This window comes from Helicoverpa armigera, chromosome 11 (assembly GCF_030705265.1).
Source record: "Helicoverpa armigera isolate CAAS_96S chromosome 11, ASM3070526v1, whole genome shotgun sequence".
NCBI lineage: Eukaryota > Metazoa > Arthropoda > Insecta > Lepidoptera > Noctuidae > Helicoverpa > Helicoverpa armigera.
The window spans coordinates 6,455,269-6,469,323 of record NC_087130.1 but is presented as its reverse complement, the minus strand read 5'-3'; the positions used below and the strand labels follow the sequence as shown (position 1 = coordinate 6,469,323).

The following is a 14,055-nucleotide window of genomic DNA, read 5'->3' as shown; positions in this document are numbered from 1 at the left end:
CTTTTAAAATATCTCAGGCACTTTTCAAAATGAATACCTAAATATTTTGGCAGCCAGTATGGTGGGTTTTCATGCGAACCCCTTGATTCTGCGGTACGATGGTATTTATTTTAAGAATGCTGGGTTTCATCCTAGCCGGGATTCGGGATTCTTCTAAAGAGTTTTTGCAGCCTTCTAAAGGTAGCAACATGGGGAATTTAGAAAGAGGTTGTTTATTGTTGTAAAAATATAATTTATGCGACGGTTTTCTTATAATGACGTGGTCGTAGTTTATACCACATGCGGCTGGTGTGGCGGTCGGTGGGCGGTGCGGAGGAGTGCACCGCGGGCGGCAGCGTGCGTCTGCTAGAAGCTGCCTGTGCCACAGCACTGCACTATGCCGACCTCGTCCACGGCGCACTGGCAGACCAGGGATACTACGAGAACTACGGTAGGTACTGTTGTTGCGCCCTTTCATAACCTGAATCGAAAATCGTTTATTTTTGCGGAGTCTGTTTCAATGAATAAAGCTCTTTAAGTTCTCAAACAATAACGAAGCAGGCAGGGCAAATAGCGGATGTAAGAGGAACATTATTTGATTTGCTTCTCATTTTTTTTTTATACCAATTACATAATGGAAGGAAAAACTTATTTGTACAATAAAACTTTATGACAGGTCAAAACAAAACTACTGAAGAAATATGCACGATCGTGAACAACTTGGAATATGTGCGACGCTCTCTAGCGGAGTACGACGACGAACACATGTAAGTGCGAGCTAATCTCTGGACCGTGAATATTGCGCGTTCTACACTCACGACACGACGCGCTGTGAAGCGCAAACTTCATAAATTCCGCACAAACAAATATAACGCTTAAGAGCACCGGCTTAAAGCTCATCTCAGCATAAACTTGGCGTTACTTGTGTAAGTTACAGAAATTGTCATGCAGCGATTGATAGAACATAAAACGCTTAGCTGCACATCGCCTTCAGCCAAGCTGAAAATAATAACAGTGTAATCTGTCGTACATGTTATTTCACCCTTAGATGTTGAGATGTTAAACTAACATTATGTATATTTTATATTACGGATGAACAAACAAGCATCTTAGGGAGCGGGTGTATAATATATCTAGAGCTAAACTATAAATTGTTTTCCAATGCTGTTTTTGTAACTGAATTGCTTCGTATTAGCTTCTGAACATTTGTTTGCACGCAAAGCATTCAGTTACACGCGCCACATGGCCATTCCGAAGTTTTAGTGGTTCTTAAGAACAAATCGCCCTGGGATATAGCCATCTCATGATAATGGCCGAACTTGTCCCGAATGAACTGTTGAAGAAAATCTTTTCGCATCTTACGACGTAGTACCTCAGCAAGTACTTACAAGTTGTAACATAAATACTTACCGCGCCCGTTGCCTATAAATCTTAATTAAAACTAAAACGACTTGAAAACTATCTCAGTTTCAAACTCAATCAAAAGTTGGCACATTACGATCAATGTAAATCAATAGCCACCTGACAATTTATCAGTTGAAATGTGTACTGTTTTGTGTTAACACGCGTGTTTATACTTGGACGTTTGCATTTCAATTAGTGCACTGACATCTCGATTACAGTTTTCAGATGCATGACATAATTGATGATACGTGCTAATGAACACTTCCAATTTCAATTACGCGGATTCAATTTGCGTTTAGCAGTGTAAATTCATGCACAATTGGGTTAATGACCTTTTTGTAAAATTTTACATCTACAAATATAGTAGTATATAGTACATAAGTAGATATATTCCTTTAGTTCTTTTCAGTTTAAGTGTTAACTGGACCGATTTCTGGAACTAGAACTATTACATTAAGCCTAAATTAAGTTGATGGTGCATGAAACATACAAACGTTGTCCTTCGAGAATCATGATCAAAAAGTTATTATAGCGTGAATGACGACAACGCACGTCAGCTGGTGCGAGGTGCCATCGGAACTCTGGAGGCGCGAGCTGCCCGCGCCGCCGCGCCTCTCGCCGCGCGCGCACGACCACCGCTACGGAAGGCCGTGTTCCATCTAGCGTGGTCCCCCGATACGCTACCCACTACACAGGTAACTTGTACCATCTTATGCATAAAGTTATGGAAGGCGTCTGAACATCAACATGCCATCTGCTTTCCCAAATCTGGCAGCTTCAAGTCTAACAGCCTTTTACATAGAGTTACTATGTACTCCTTGGAGGATGAATGGTTGTAACACTTTCTGACTCCTGACTGGTCAACCCTAATGATTTCCAGAAATGTTAGAGTAATACCAACGACAGCCAGGCCCTAGAATATTTAACGTACTTACCTTCTAAAACATAATGGACCTATTACGATATAGATCACCCGTGCACGTACCAACCGTAAAAGTTGTGAGGCGACCAAGCAGACTGTTTCAATTTCTTCACTCACCCTAGGCAATAACTCCTCTACTGGAGTTTCTGGATCAACACCTGTCTTCGTTGAACACGTGGCTGCTGCCTCGTGCGTTTATACGCGCGTTGGCTGGTTGCTGGAGCGGCGTGCTCAAAGAAGTGTCCGCGCAAGCCGACGCGGGCGGAGCCGAGCGACCGCGCGTGTATCATCATAGACTCAGAGAGGCACTCGACTTGTTAGCCGAATTTTTCCACGCTGAAGGAAAAGGTAAATGATGTATACAGACACCAGATAATTTATTACTTTCGTTTTGTAACAAAACTTTTCAACAAAATATCGCCGTACCTACTAAATTCAAACTTCATCTAGTGGAAATTATCACAAAGTTAGAACGAGGAGTTAGGAACTCTCCGGCGGAGGTCGTAAGAGGCTTAGTTGGTAAACAATGGTTAATCGATATCTATTTAGGTCTCCCGATGTCGGAGGTGCACAATGCTGAGTGGTTCCGTGTGGAACAAAGGATGGAATATCACCAGGCGCCCACCGAGAAACTATTGGAGCTGTGGCTAGCGGACAGGCTCGCTGAACAAGCCCGCACTCCGCTGCCCTCACGATACGGCTCCATTCTTGTACGGTAAGCACTCCACTATTTATATAGCTATGAATGCAGTCCCAGTTTTTCATTGTTATGACTTCTATAATATTTTAGAATATATGTCATCTTACTTGTTGGAGTATTTTACCTATAAAACTTGGTATCTGCGATAAACATTACATGTCGAAATTGCTCGGCCGCCTTTGTCTGTGTTTGGCTGTCATGTGAATTATTTGGATCGAGTACATTTTCGCAGAATAAACAAGTTTGACGAGCCACTGAGCCATAGCAACAAGAAGTGCTTCAAGTTTTCCTTTATTACTTTTGGGTTTGTTACATAACAAGTTTTTTTTTTCCGTTTTCACAAAGGCTTTATGTAAGTCTGTTCGATAGGACAAACATTGTTCTCGTGTTTTGCAAATAATATTTAAGTTATTGTTTCAAATGTTTATTAAAGTAAGCATTTATGGATCACGTTATCTGTTGACCTGAAGGTATTTAAAGCGCCCGAATTAAAAAGCGTTCGTATCAGGACCCCATCTTCTTGCAAAATTACATAACTGTTGAGTCGTTTTTCCATACAAACAGATAAATAAGATGACATTTTTACGAGCAATATAAGACGGTATAGTACGGTATAGACGGTAAGAGGCTGTAGGATGATCTATGATTTTCTTCGCCACAATTTGGAACAAATAAACAAAAAAATAATTTAATAGATAAGTACCTATCAAATTCCTTCGCCCCAAGTATAAAGCCAAGTCCGCAATTTGCAATTTCATTTTAAAAATAAATCTGAGTAGAAAATAAATTGCCGCATTCCCTGCTAGACGTGCATGTTTATCTCTTTTATAAATCATTTGAACTAGATCTCACGGAGATAAAGTCCTCGACTTTTGAACCAATTTGCAGTCGACTAGTTTTTTATTCGTATTTAGTTTCAACTTTCTTAAGACTTCCTACCGTCTTCAAATTACTCTTCAGCAGATATTGAAGATATTGAATTCGATGAAACAGGGAATGGATGAACCTTATCTTGTTATTGATAATAATTATGATTGGTAGATGAACACTGCATATATTTTTTATAGAAATATCTCAGATTGATTGGTTGTCGTAGAGTGTACTTCAACCACGACTCGCTGTGCGTGGAGGTGCTGTCTGCTCGCGACGTGATCCCGCTCGACCCCAACGGCTTGAGCGATCCCTTCGTGGTGCTTGAACTGGTGCCCAAGCGACTGTTCCCCAAGGCGCATGAACAAACAACCAATGTGCAGAAGGTATATTAATATCTACAACACATCATTGTTATTGTAAGACTTGCCATCAAAAAAAAAAATTTGTTGTCTATTCATTGTGTCCCAAAAGCTAATCAAGAATTTTCAGCTAACAGACAACCATTGTATTTAGATACTAAACTAATTTCAGTGATGACACATTTCCATTTTGGAAGTTTATATTTCATAAGTTAGTTCTGAAAGATATGCCTCTTGTTATAACTATGAAGCTCCTTGACAACACTTCATAGTTCAACGTCGAATTTCGTGCTCGAAAAATTCGATTCGAGCGAAACGACAAAGAAAATATGCTCCATATTTTTCAATCTGAAACTTCACGATTCGATTTTGGGAGTACTTAGTTGAAGTGTACCTGACTCGAACTGCAGGGTTCTTAATTCTATTAGTACTTGTCATCGTCTTCTATAAGGGGATTCTTGACGGTCAGACATTAGTCATTGCCGTTTATCTTACTCAGTGATCCCAACTGTTGTGATCACGGAAGAAGGAAAGATGAGCGGAGATGAAGGCAAGTATATAGTGATAGGTCAAACAAGTACGGTGGGTAGGCATAGGCAAAACGATCAGTTACGAACAAAAAAATGGGCGGGTTCTAAAAGAGTATAAAGAGGGAATTAGTAGCGGTCCTCAACCGAACACACCCGTATACTTAGGAGAATTTTCGTTATGCTACCTCCGCTCGCTATCTTGCTCTCCAAGGTTGTCATGTAATTACACGACTTTAGAAAACCCTGAACCCTATATGGGACGAGTGCTTCGAGTTCGCCGTATCACTGGATGCTTGCCGCTTCCCTGGCGCGGCGCTGGCACTATCCGTGTGGGACCGCGACGTGCTGACGGCGGACGACTTCGCGGGCGAGGCGTTCGTGTCGCTGGCGCGGGTGCCCGGCGTCAACAGCCACGCGCCGCCCGACCCGCTGCGCCCCATCGAGTTGCCGCTCATGCAGCTCCATGACCGCAGTCAGTCTCTTCTTATATTATATACTAATATTTTTTTTATTCAGTGCATGGAAAACAACACTAAATCCACCTTTTTTTTAAAATGTGGAACTAAGAAAGTGCCGGCTTTAGCACTAGGTATAAACCATGCTTTAGAACAAAGTTGAAGCTCTAAACCCGGTGCTTTTTACAATCACGTTTTATAATGAGATGGTATAAGAATAACTCAGGTCTTATTTTATTGTAGGTTCATACCTACCTTTATTTACATGTACTAATGTAATATTTACGATAAATATTTTATTCATCTACAAATAACAATAAAAAAATAACACAATACACTAATTATTCCGGGATCTTTTTGTCCACGTTTTACTTCTTTCTTCAAAAACAATGACATTACACAGTGATTAAAAAATATTCCTATGTCACATTACAATCGATGTTTGACGTGCTAAATAAAACTCACCTCTTTTCTTCAATTCCTTTCCATTTTCACTTTTTCAAACAATCTCACAGCTCAAGCGTCTTTGAACTTTGGTCCCTCCCTTTATATTGGCTTCTCTTTTATAAGCACCTTAAAAAGAATATTAGCAGAAAGGGAAACTGCGGTATCCCAACTAAAAAAACATTCAATCAAGGACTTTTATTAATAATTACAACACAGACAGGACATAGGCACGTCTCTATGATGTATTTTGTTTACAAATTGTCAATTTTGCAGGTGTACCGTTCGAACGGTTCCTTTCAGTTCACAAACGAAGCCTTAAAGTTTAATTTGTGAAACATTAAACATTTTCTTAAAACTGTGTATTGATTGCAAAGTCAATTTTGTATTAGCGTTCTCATTAACTGCTACGGTTTTACCGAGCCTTTAAACGGCCCTTTATCAAGTCTGTCTTTGATGATAAGTTGTACAAAATTAAACAAGAACGTGCTATACATACAATCTCTTTGATTGCTTTGAACTCCCATTGAAATGTTTATTCAATTCAAAAGACAAAAATATAATGAGCCATTAAATACATTTTTACCGAAATAATTTATTTATGAGAAGTTCGTTTTCAGATCATCCCATCATACAAATTTTGGAGTCACGTACTACGGATAAACTGGCCATTGACTTCGTCAAGAAACAAAAGTTAAGATTCGCTGAACAGTAAGTTGTCTGACAAGTTTCAAGCATCTGTTTCTTACTACATGTATTTCGTTATTTCTATTTACGCACAACGTCCATTAAAATGTTGACAATATATACTTAAAAAGAATACAAAAATGAATTCAATATTTTTTAAACTTTTTAGTTATTGATTACATACGTATTTATTATTGTTAAGATGTAAAAAGCGTCATCAGTATTAACGTATGAAATACTACAAAGACTGTGTAATTCTTCTACTCACGAGAGAATATGAATGTAAAAAGGTATTGTGTATGTGTAAATTTCAATGCATTTTATATGTGTATAGAGTTAGTACGCACCCTCGGAGCTTATGTCCCTAGTCGTTAGTCTCTATTAGAAGTTCCCGACCAAGTACTTTAAGGCTCGTTGTTTACAATTTCATATACGTGCTGCTGTTCTACACCTGCCTTCATCTTCTACATGGACTTATTACTGTTGAGCACTTTCCCCACCAAACATAATTATCATGGTGTTAGATATCGTACACCGTAACTTTGTCGACGGTATATGTATATAAATAAACTTAAATGCAATTTACATTACAATACCATATTGCTCGATTAGCATTTTGACCCTCAGATTTATGTGTTGTACCTATTTAAATCCGTGCTTGGTAAATATTTGCGATACGTTATTATTTATGTTCAACCCTCAAAGTTGTTATTTAAATGTTTTGTGGCTTCTCTCTCCGGATTGGGATCTTACGATGATCTATTGATGTCGGACTCACAAAGAGTATTCAAACTTTCATTCAATTCAAACATTAGTTAAGAAGTTACATGAGTTTTATATAACGTTATATTTGAAATGATTATATCCCGAAGTGACATCCGAATGATTTCAAAATTATTTATACAATTAAATATTAACCATTAGGTATGGTGCGTATTTCACAGCTCGATCATTGGGGAAAATTTTATTATTTATAAAAAATATTGTGTACAAAAATTTTATAAAACTTTATGCATATATTTATAAAACGAGCTTTTTATTACCAACTGTCACATCTACTACTTAATAAAGAATATATAATTTAAATTATATTATACTGTAATATATATGGAATGCATTGTCTTCGACGACTGATTTTCATCGTTAGATTTAATTGTATGAGATATATTTTATAACTATACGTGGCGTATGTACACTGTGTATACAAGTATATTATTGTAATAGATGATGTATTGATGTTTTAAATTAGCAAATGAATATTATATACCTACTTTATACATGTAACAATTAGTGTAAATCGAATGTTAAAGATATTGAGGTGGATTTGTATCTAACGAACACGAGAAATCGTATGTAACGGAAGGACGCGCCAGATTTATTATGTTTCATGAACGTACGAGAAGAGAACCAAGTTATAGAGTAGTAGCAACCACTCGGCGGTGCGATATACTCGTACAGACTTTCTTATAGATTGAAGAAACTGAAATGGAATACTAAAGAAGCAACTTGGGAATCCGGTTAGCCATAGTAGATATAATTCAAAATCTTAATTTTAAATTAATGTGTGACAGTTAAATAATCAAATAATATATAAGAAAACCATTCGTATATGATGATGTTGTAAACTTTCTGCGCTCCTGTGTACTTACGAACACACTGTAGTATAAATTGTGATTGATGGATACCTACTCCGCACCTAATAGCAACCTCGAAGTCATATCCAGAGCTACCCTAACCATATCGCTGAGCTTTTAACGTCTACCTAAGATATATGTATTTTAAAGTTTATACCTGCGCAGCGGGCCCGCGTCGAGATGCCAATCTAAGTAATCGATGCACTACCGCTTATATGCCATGCTGTTTTTGATACGTTGGTGAAACCTTCATATTATTATATATCTTATAAGCATAATTAAATCAAAATTTATGATCCTTTGGCTGAACAAGACCATTCCAAAAGTCAATTATTTAAAATAGGCTACAAAGACAACATATTATACATTCAAAATCTATATATTTTGGAAAGTATTGCTCATGAGAAGAGTCATGTGCCAGCGATCGACTTTTTTTATATAAAATCATTATTATACAAAAACTTTTTATAAAATTCTACTGCTCACCGACCCAATAAGTAGAAAACTAAAAATATTATGCGTACCTTTCTAATATAAAGCAACAATGCATATTTAAATGAAATAAAAATTGCGATGAACGTATTACAGCTCGCTATAAAACTACTGCTTCCCTGATTTACCCTTCGACTTTATCGTTTGATGTATGTTATCGACGTTACGCCAATCTATAGAAATATAAGAAACCGTTAGTATTGATATTGATGTACCCGTACCACATATCTATTTGTGTAATTTATAGAACTCTGTGAAATCTAAAACCACTGCATTCTGTGACTGATTCATTCAAAAGCGTGACTTGAAGTTGTATGTACTATTGACACTTGTGTTCCTGGCTTTAATAAACTCTTAAAATAAATATTTTTACGTTTTATTTCAAAAAATACAAACCACTCCTATTTTTATTTGTAGTCGATAAAAACTCAAAATGTCAACCTTCTTTTAATTGGCACTCATGGTTTAAGGTTGATGTTAAAACTCGTTTTTGCAAAATGCGTACCTATTTACCCTTTAAAGTTGTCGGGATTAACTTATAAGAACAAAAGAATTTAAAAACTCAGTACACATTAACATTATTGTCTACAAAGAAGAAGGCTATGAAGTAAATATGATAGAGGTGAAGAGCGAACAGGATACGAGATATTTTGGATAATTGACTAATGAAGCAACTTCGACCCGTAAATGGGATTATAGTCACGAGCTTTTAATGGCCCTATAGTTATATGACACTTCAATCAATAACTCCTCGTAACGAAGCGGTCGAGTGTAGTTCCCTCGTTAACAAACTTTATGAAACCTATCACAAAAGGCACGACTCGCAAACGATCTATCTGCGTTCACAGACTCGCGATAAATTGAAGAATCCTTTTCAAGTCGACGGTAAATGACTAGTTTAAATGAGAATGATATTGCACCCGGAAGTTTATTGCTCTAGTTTTCTTATTCAATGGGTTCCAGTTCCAGACCTTTTGATGAAGCTACAGGTCAATATATATTGCAAACTAAAAGTCTATACATAATGTATAATAATAAGTTGAGTATTAATAACTATCGTAACACACAATAGAGAAAGCGCTATATCTTTGAGAAGCTGTTGACATCAGCGTATGTCTTACTTATCCCTTTTCCCAGAAACTTGTGGTTCGCTGACCGTTAGGTATTCTCACAGCGATATGGACTCAACTGTATTTCAGACACGCAACCACGTAGGCGGCACGAATAACGGGAAACTTACAGAATAACCTGTATTTATCATTTATTTCATAGAAAGCTAATATTCTCAGGAAGTTCACAAATAGATTTCTATTGTAGAGACATTCTATCATCCGGCAGAGCAAAGGTGAGGAGGTAACAAGATAATAAATTAGATTATTAGTTAGGTCGTGGTTCCGTGATCGTTATGAAGTGGGCTTGTTTGCGGTCACGGTGTTAACTCGTGTCTCCAACTAACTAAATAATTAGATCTTGGCTGACGGGATGTGCCGTACAATGTAGTATGTCATACTACACTACATTATGCATTCCGAATGTAATTAGAGTCCATGTTCAAGGTTTATAATTCAGTTACACCGAGTAAGTGGTGAGTTGTCGAGAACACGGTAAGAGGAGGGACAAGGAACCACCCAGTTTTTTGGTTGGGAAAATAATATAATCGTGGACCAATACCTACTAGTACAATTTATAAATATTAGTATTATTGTAGAATTATTTACGGGAAAGGTTTTGGTTTATCGCTCTATATCAATGCTGAAAGAGACTACCTAATAATTTAAGGGTATTTTGAATTTGACGATGCCTGAAAAAGGACAGCATTAAATATTCACACATTGTTTTTTCAGGTAATGGTAACTTTAACGGTCTGCTTTTATAATTAACAGTATAAGTACCATTGAAGCAGGACTATCTCATTGTTACAATAAGTACACGTAATAATTAGTCTCAGTGACTAATGCGACATTCTTATTACATTGATAAATAAATTGTAAATTGATGTACACATAATTAATTTTCTGACCTTTGATATTCATTATATACTTATAAATCTTTGATATTTATCTTATCATTTGATATGGTTACATTCGTCTAAATACTTATTAAAGGATTTGTATCTAAATACTAATCAAAATTATTACTTAACTTTTTCTTATTCTTTACAAATTCTTTAGTTTCTAGGCGGCAATTTTTCGAGTTTTTCTTAGACTAGGTCTTGTATAGTACCTATAGTATGTACCAGGATCAAACCTGGTCTATGAAAAAGTTTGCTTATAGTGAGAATCGAATACACTTATCGTATGTACTAAAACATGGATATGATCTAGATACCCCACGTTGCGTAGGTAAATAGGAGGATGTTAATTGTTACTTAACTGATTATTTAGCAGAAAGAGTGTACACCTTCAAGCATAAACAAAACAACAGAAATGTTTACTGCAGATCAAATATCTCGTTAAATGTTTATATTGACGCTAATGAGCGAAGGTTTAAATGAAATGTTTTCAAAACATTCCGACTAAATAATTTACAGGCTGTTTTCGCTGTTTCCACTGCATTGGGTAAAGGTAAATCAGCGAAAAACGCTAACGAAAAATAATGGGTTTCGATCAATCAATAGTCGGATGTCGGTGTGAATAAAAATCTGTATCTACATTGCAGCCTTGCTAAATAATTAATGCAAAAGTAATTCTTCATGTCTGTCTGCTGACATGTCAGCTGTCTTATTTGTTTATGTAAAAATGTTAATGAGATAAGTAGGTTCATTGTGTAGTAGATACAGCGTATATTGTTGTTGAACGGGTATTTCCCGCATAATGTTTACTTATTCCTTCACTTCACTTAAGGCTTCGAAGAATTACAATTGTCTCAAGGCCAAGGGGACGAAAACTTAGTTTCGAATTTATCTAGTTCTTATAAACTTAGATATCTACTGACGAACACAAATAATATGATTGTTTTAGATATCAGCTAATAGGACTGCGTCATAGCTATGATTTATAGTTATTTATCATAAAAAATAGTTTGATAACTCGCAACTAGAAAGCAATAATATCATCTCACTAAAAATATTAAAAATTTGAAAATCATCGTTTTAGTCCTCGATATGGTTTGAATCCTATTTTACACGATATTGAATGGCACACATTATTCTACACCTAGGTAGTTTTTCATTTTAAGAAAGTTACTGTAAAAACAGATAGATTATATAAAGTTTATATTATGTACACACACATAAAGTTTCATAACGGTACTCATTCTACAACGAGCAGATGTTATCGTGTTTTTAAAATTCACTAATTGCAAATTTGCAATTTGTGTCTATTTCATTACATATTAAAATATTTTGAAACACCATTTGAGATTTAATTTTACGCACTTTGATGATAATAAGTAGTGGAAACTAAACCACACATAATTAGCTCGGTAACTCGGTACGGTAACTCTCTCTCTTTTTCCTGATACTTATCCACATGGTGGTGGGGTCAACTTTCCTAATTTTTCTTCTCCACTTCACTCTATCTGTAACATCGGTCTTCTTTCTTCATGTCTTTCGCCAATACATTCCGCCATCTGGTTTTGGGGCGGGCCTCTCCATCATCGACCTTCGATCTTCGGTAACTGACAAATTAAATTGATACCTACTTATAGCACAATAATGATAACAGCATCGTCAATAAGTATCGCGAGATCTTTATCGATATCAAAATATTGAGATAATATAACAAAATATCAGTAACCCATCTACATAGCTTATGACGTAGTAAGAAAAAAGACAAAGGCTTGACAGAAAGGGTGTGGTAAGTAAACATATCAGGTCATGCAGAGGAAATATTTCACAGTATGCACATGATCGCGTCAGCCGGCACGTGCCAGCTATTATGTTCGGGGAAGGACGCCGCGGGCCGCCGCAAGCATTCCCGGGGGCTTTCCAATCCCGGGACACGAGCACAAAATTTAGATCGAGTAAAACATTACGCCTAGGGTTAAAAAGTTTCTTGTTTACTTGACTTCTGGAATTGGTACTGATTATGTTTTTTTGTAACAAGGATCATTTTCGAAGCCGACATTGCCTGTACTACAGCTACGTCAGCTACTATGTTTTACGCCGATATCCAAATATATTCTTTCAATAAACTGCAACATTTTTTTGATAAATATTTACAATCTTAGTGAATGTACTCAGAAATTCCTGGTACGGTTTTTCTAGTAACGGAACAACAAAAGTAACGGGAATGTGTAGTCGCCCGGGAATCTCGAAAATGGGAATGGAACTAAAACCTTATCCTCGCCTCGCCTCGTGGCTGACCGCGGCGCCCTCTGAATTATAATAAGCCTGATATCGACTAACTTTCCACAGAAATCTACTACTGCCGCTAAAGGATTGTTACATTCCAAATCAGTTTGCAATTACCTAAGCTTTTAAGGTTCCCTAAGGTAAAAAGGACGTAGCCCACGAGACTTTTATGCTGCGGAAATACGTAGGTACTTAAACCACTAAGTACTAGCTTTCTATATTTTTTTAAACCCTATGAATGGTAGGAAGAGGTTGGGACTATGCAATAAATAAAGTTCTGTTTTGAACACATAATTGAAAACATGTCTTCTACGACATTTTATTTAAATTGCTGACGTGATTTTATCGATATCGTCAAGTCTCTGAGATGAGAGCCGCTTGTTGTTCTACGCACGATTAGGTACAGGAAACGACCGCGGAATAGTCACAGGTCAACGGTTCTGCGACGCACCACTTATTTACGACGATTTTTAAAAGTATTCCGGTTTTATTTAATTCGTTTATTTAATGGTGATTAAATAAAGTACTCATAAAAACTTGTCATATGAATATTCATTTCACAAGTTAGTAGTAGGTACTTACCTACTTGCAAACGAAACCACTAACGGGTAAATTAATTTGAAAAGAAAATCTTTCAAAGAGTTTATTTGTCGTGAGCTTAACTAAACGTAGTGAAAATAGCTGGGTATTAAGAGGCTTCAGTGTGGTATTAATGTAATTTGCTTTTGTAAATAAGTAATACTTGTTCTGTAAGCTCAGTGGCCCCGTGTATTCAATCTCAGTAGCGAACCGGCGTGGGATTCTTTCAGCAAACGCCCTACAATTCCATTGAATAAAAGCTTTATGAAATTCTGTAGCTTTTGTCGCGATACTTTTCCGAGGGGATTTATGTTCCTAGTTTATGACATCCCCGCTAATAGTGAAAGACATGTATGTACGTAGTGTGTACTACAACAACTCAGTCTCACATATAAAATTAAGTAGTTGTTATTGTAGGAATTGCAAAGACACGAGAAAAAACTGCTTACACTTATAACTTTCGAATTACCAGTAGCGCTTCTTTTCGTGGCATTTGTACGTAATTAAGATAGTATTTTGGACATATATTTAAGTGCCAAATGTCTAATAAATACTGGAATAAATATATCAGCAAAAATATTCCAATACAAGTAAACCCCAAACAAAGCCTACAACAATCCTACACCCACACGATTAGGCAGTTTAACTCAAAAGAAGGACGCGTTACAAACAAAGCTATAACCTTTTCCTCGATTTAGAAATC

At 36.6% G+C, this 14,055-nt stretch overlaps 1 protein-coding gene across 1 annotated transcript in view; it reads left to right on the top strand.

Annotated features, from left to right (window-relative positions):
• The window catches only part of LOC135117517 (BAI1-associated protein 3-like), a 55,461-nt gene extending 46,624 nt beyond the window's left edge, over positions 1-8,837 (top strand). The window contains exons 18-25 of the mRNA XM_064036901.1: positions 270-430; positions 656-746; positions 1,916-2,078; positions 2,428-2,653; positions 2,855-3,020; positions 4,102-4,261; positions 5,005-5,239; positions 6,287-8,837. Coding sequence (XP_063892971.1) covers positions 270-430; positions 656-746; positions 1,916-2,078; positions 2,428-2,653; positions 2,855-3,020; positions 4,102-4,261; positions 5,005-5,239; positions 6,287-6,381 — 1,297 coding nt within the window. The 3' untranslated portion in view covers positions 6,382-8,837. The remainder of the gene's footprint in view (positions 1-269; positions 431-655; positions 747-1,915; positions 2,079-2,427; positions 2,654-2,854; positions 3,021-4,101; positions 4,262-5,004; positions 5,240-6,286) is intronic.
• The last annotated feature ends 5,218 nt before the right edge of the window (positions 8,838-14,055 follow it).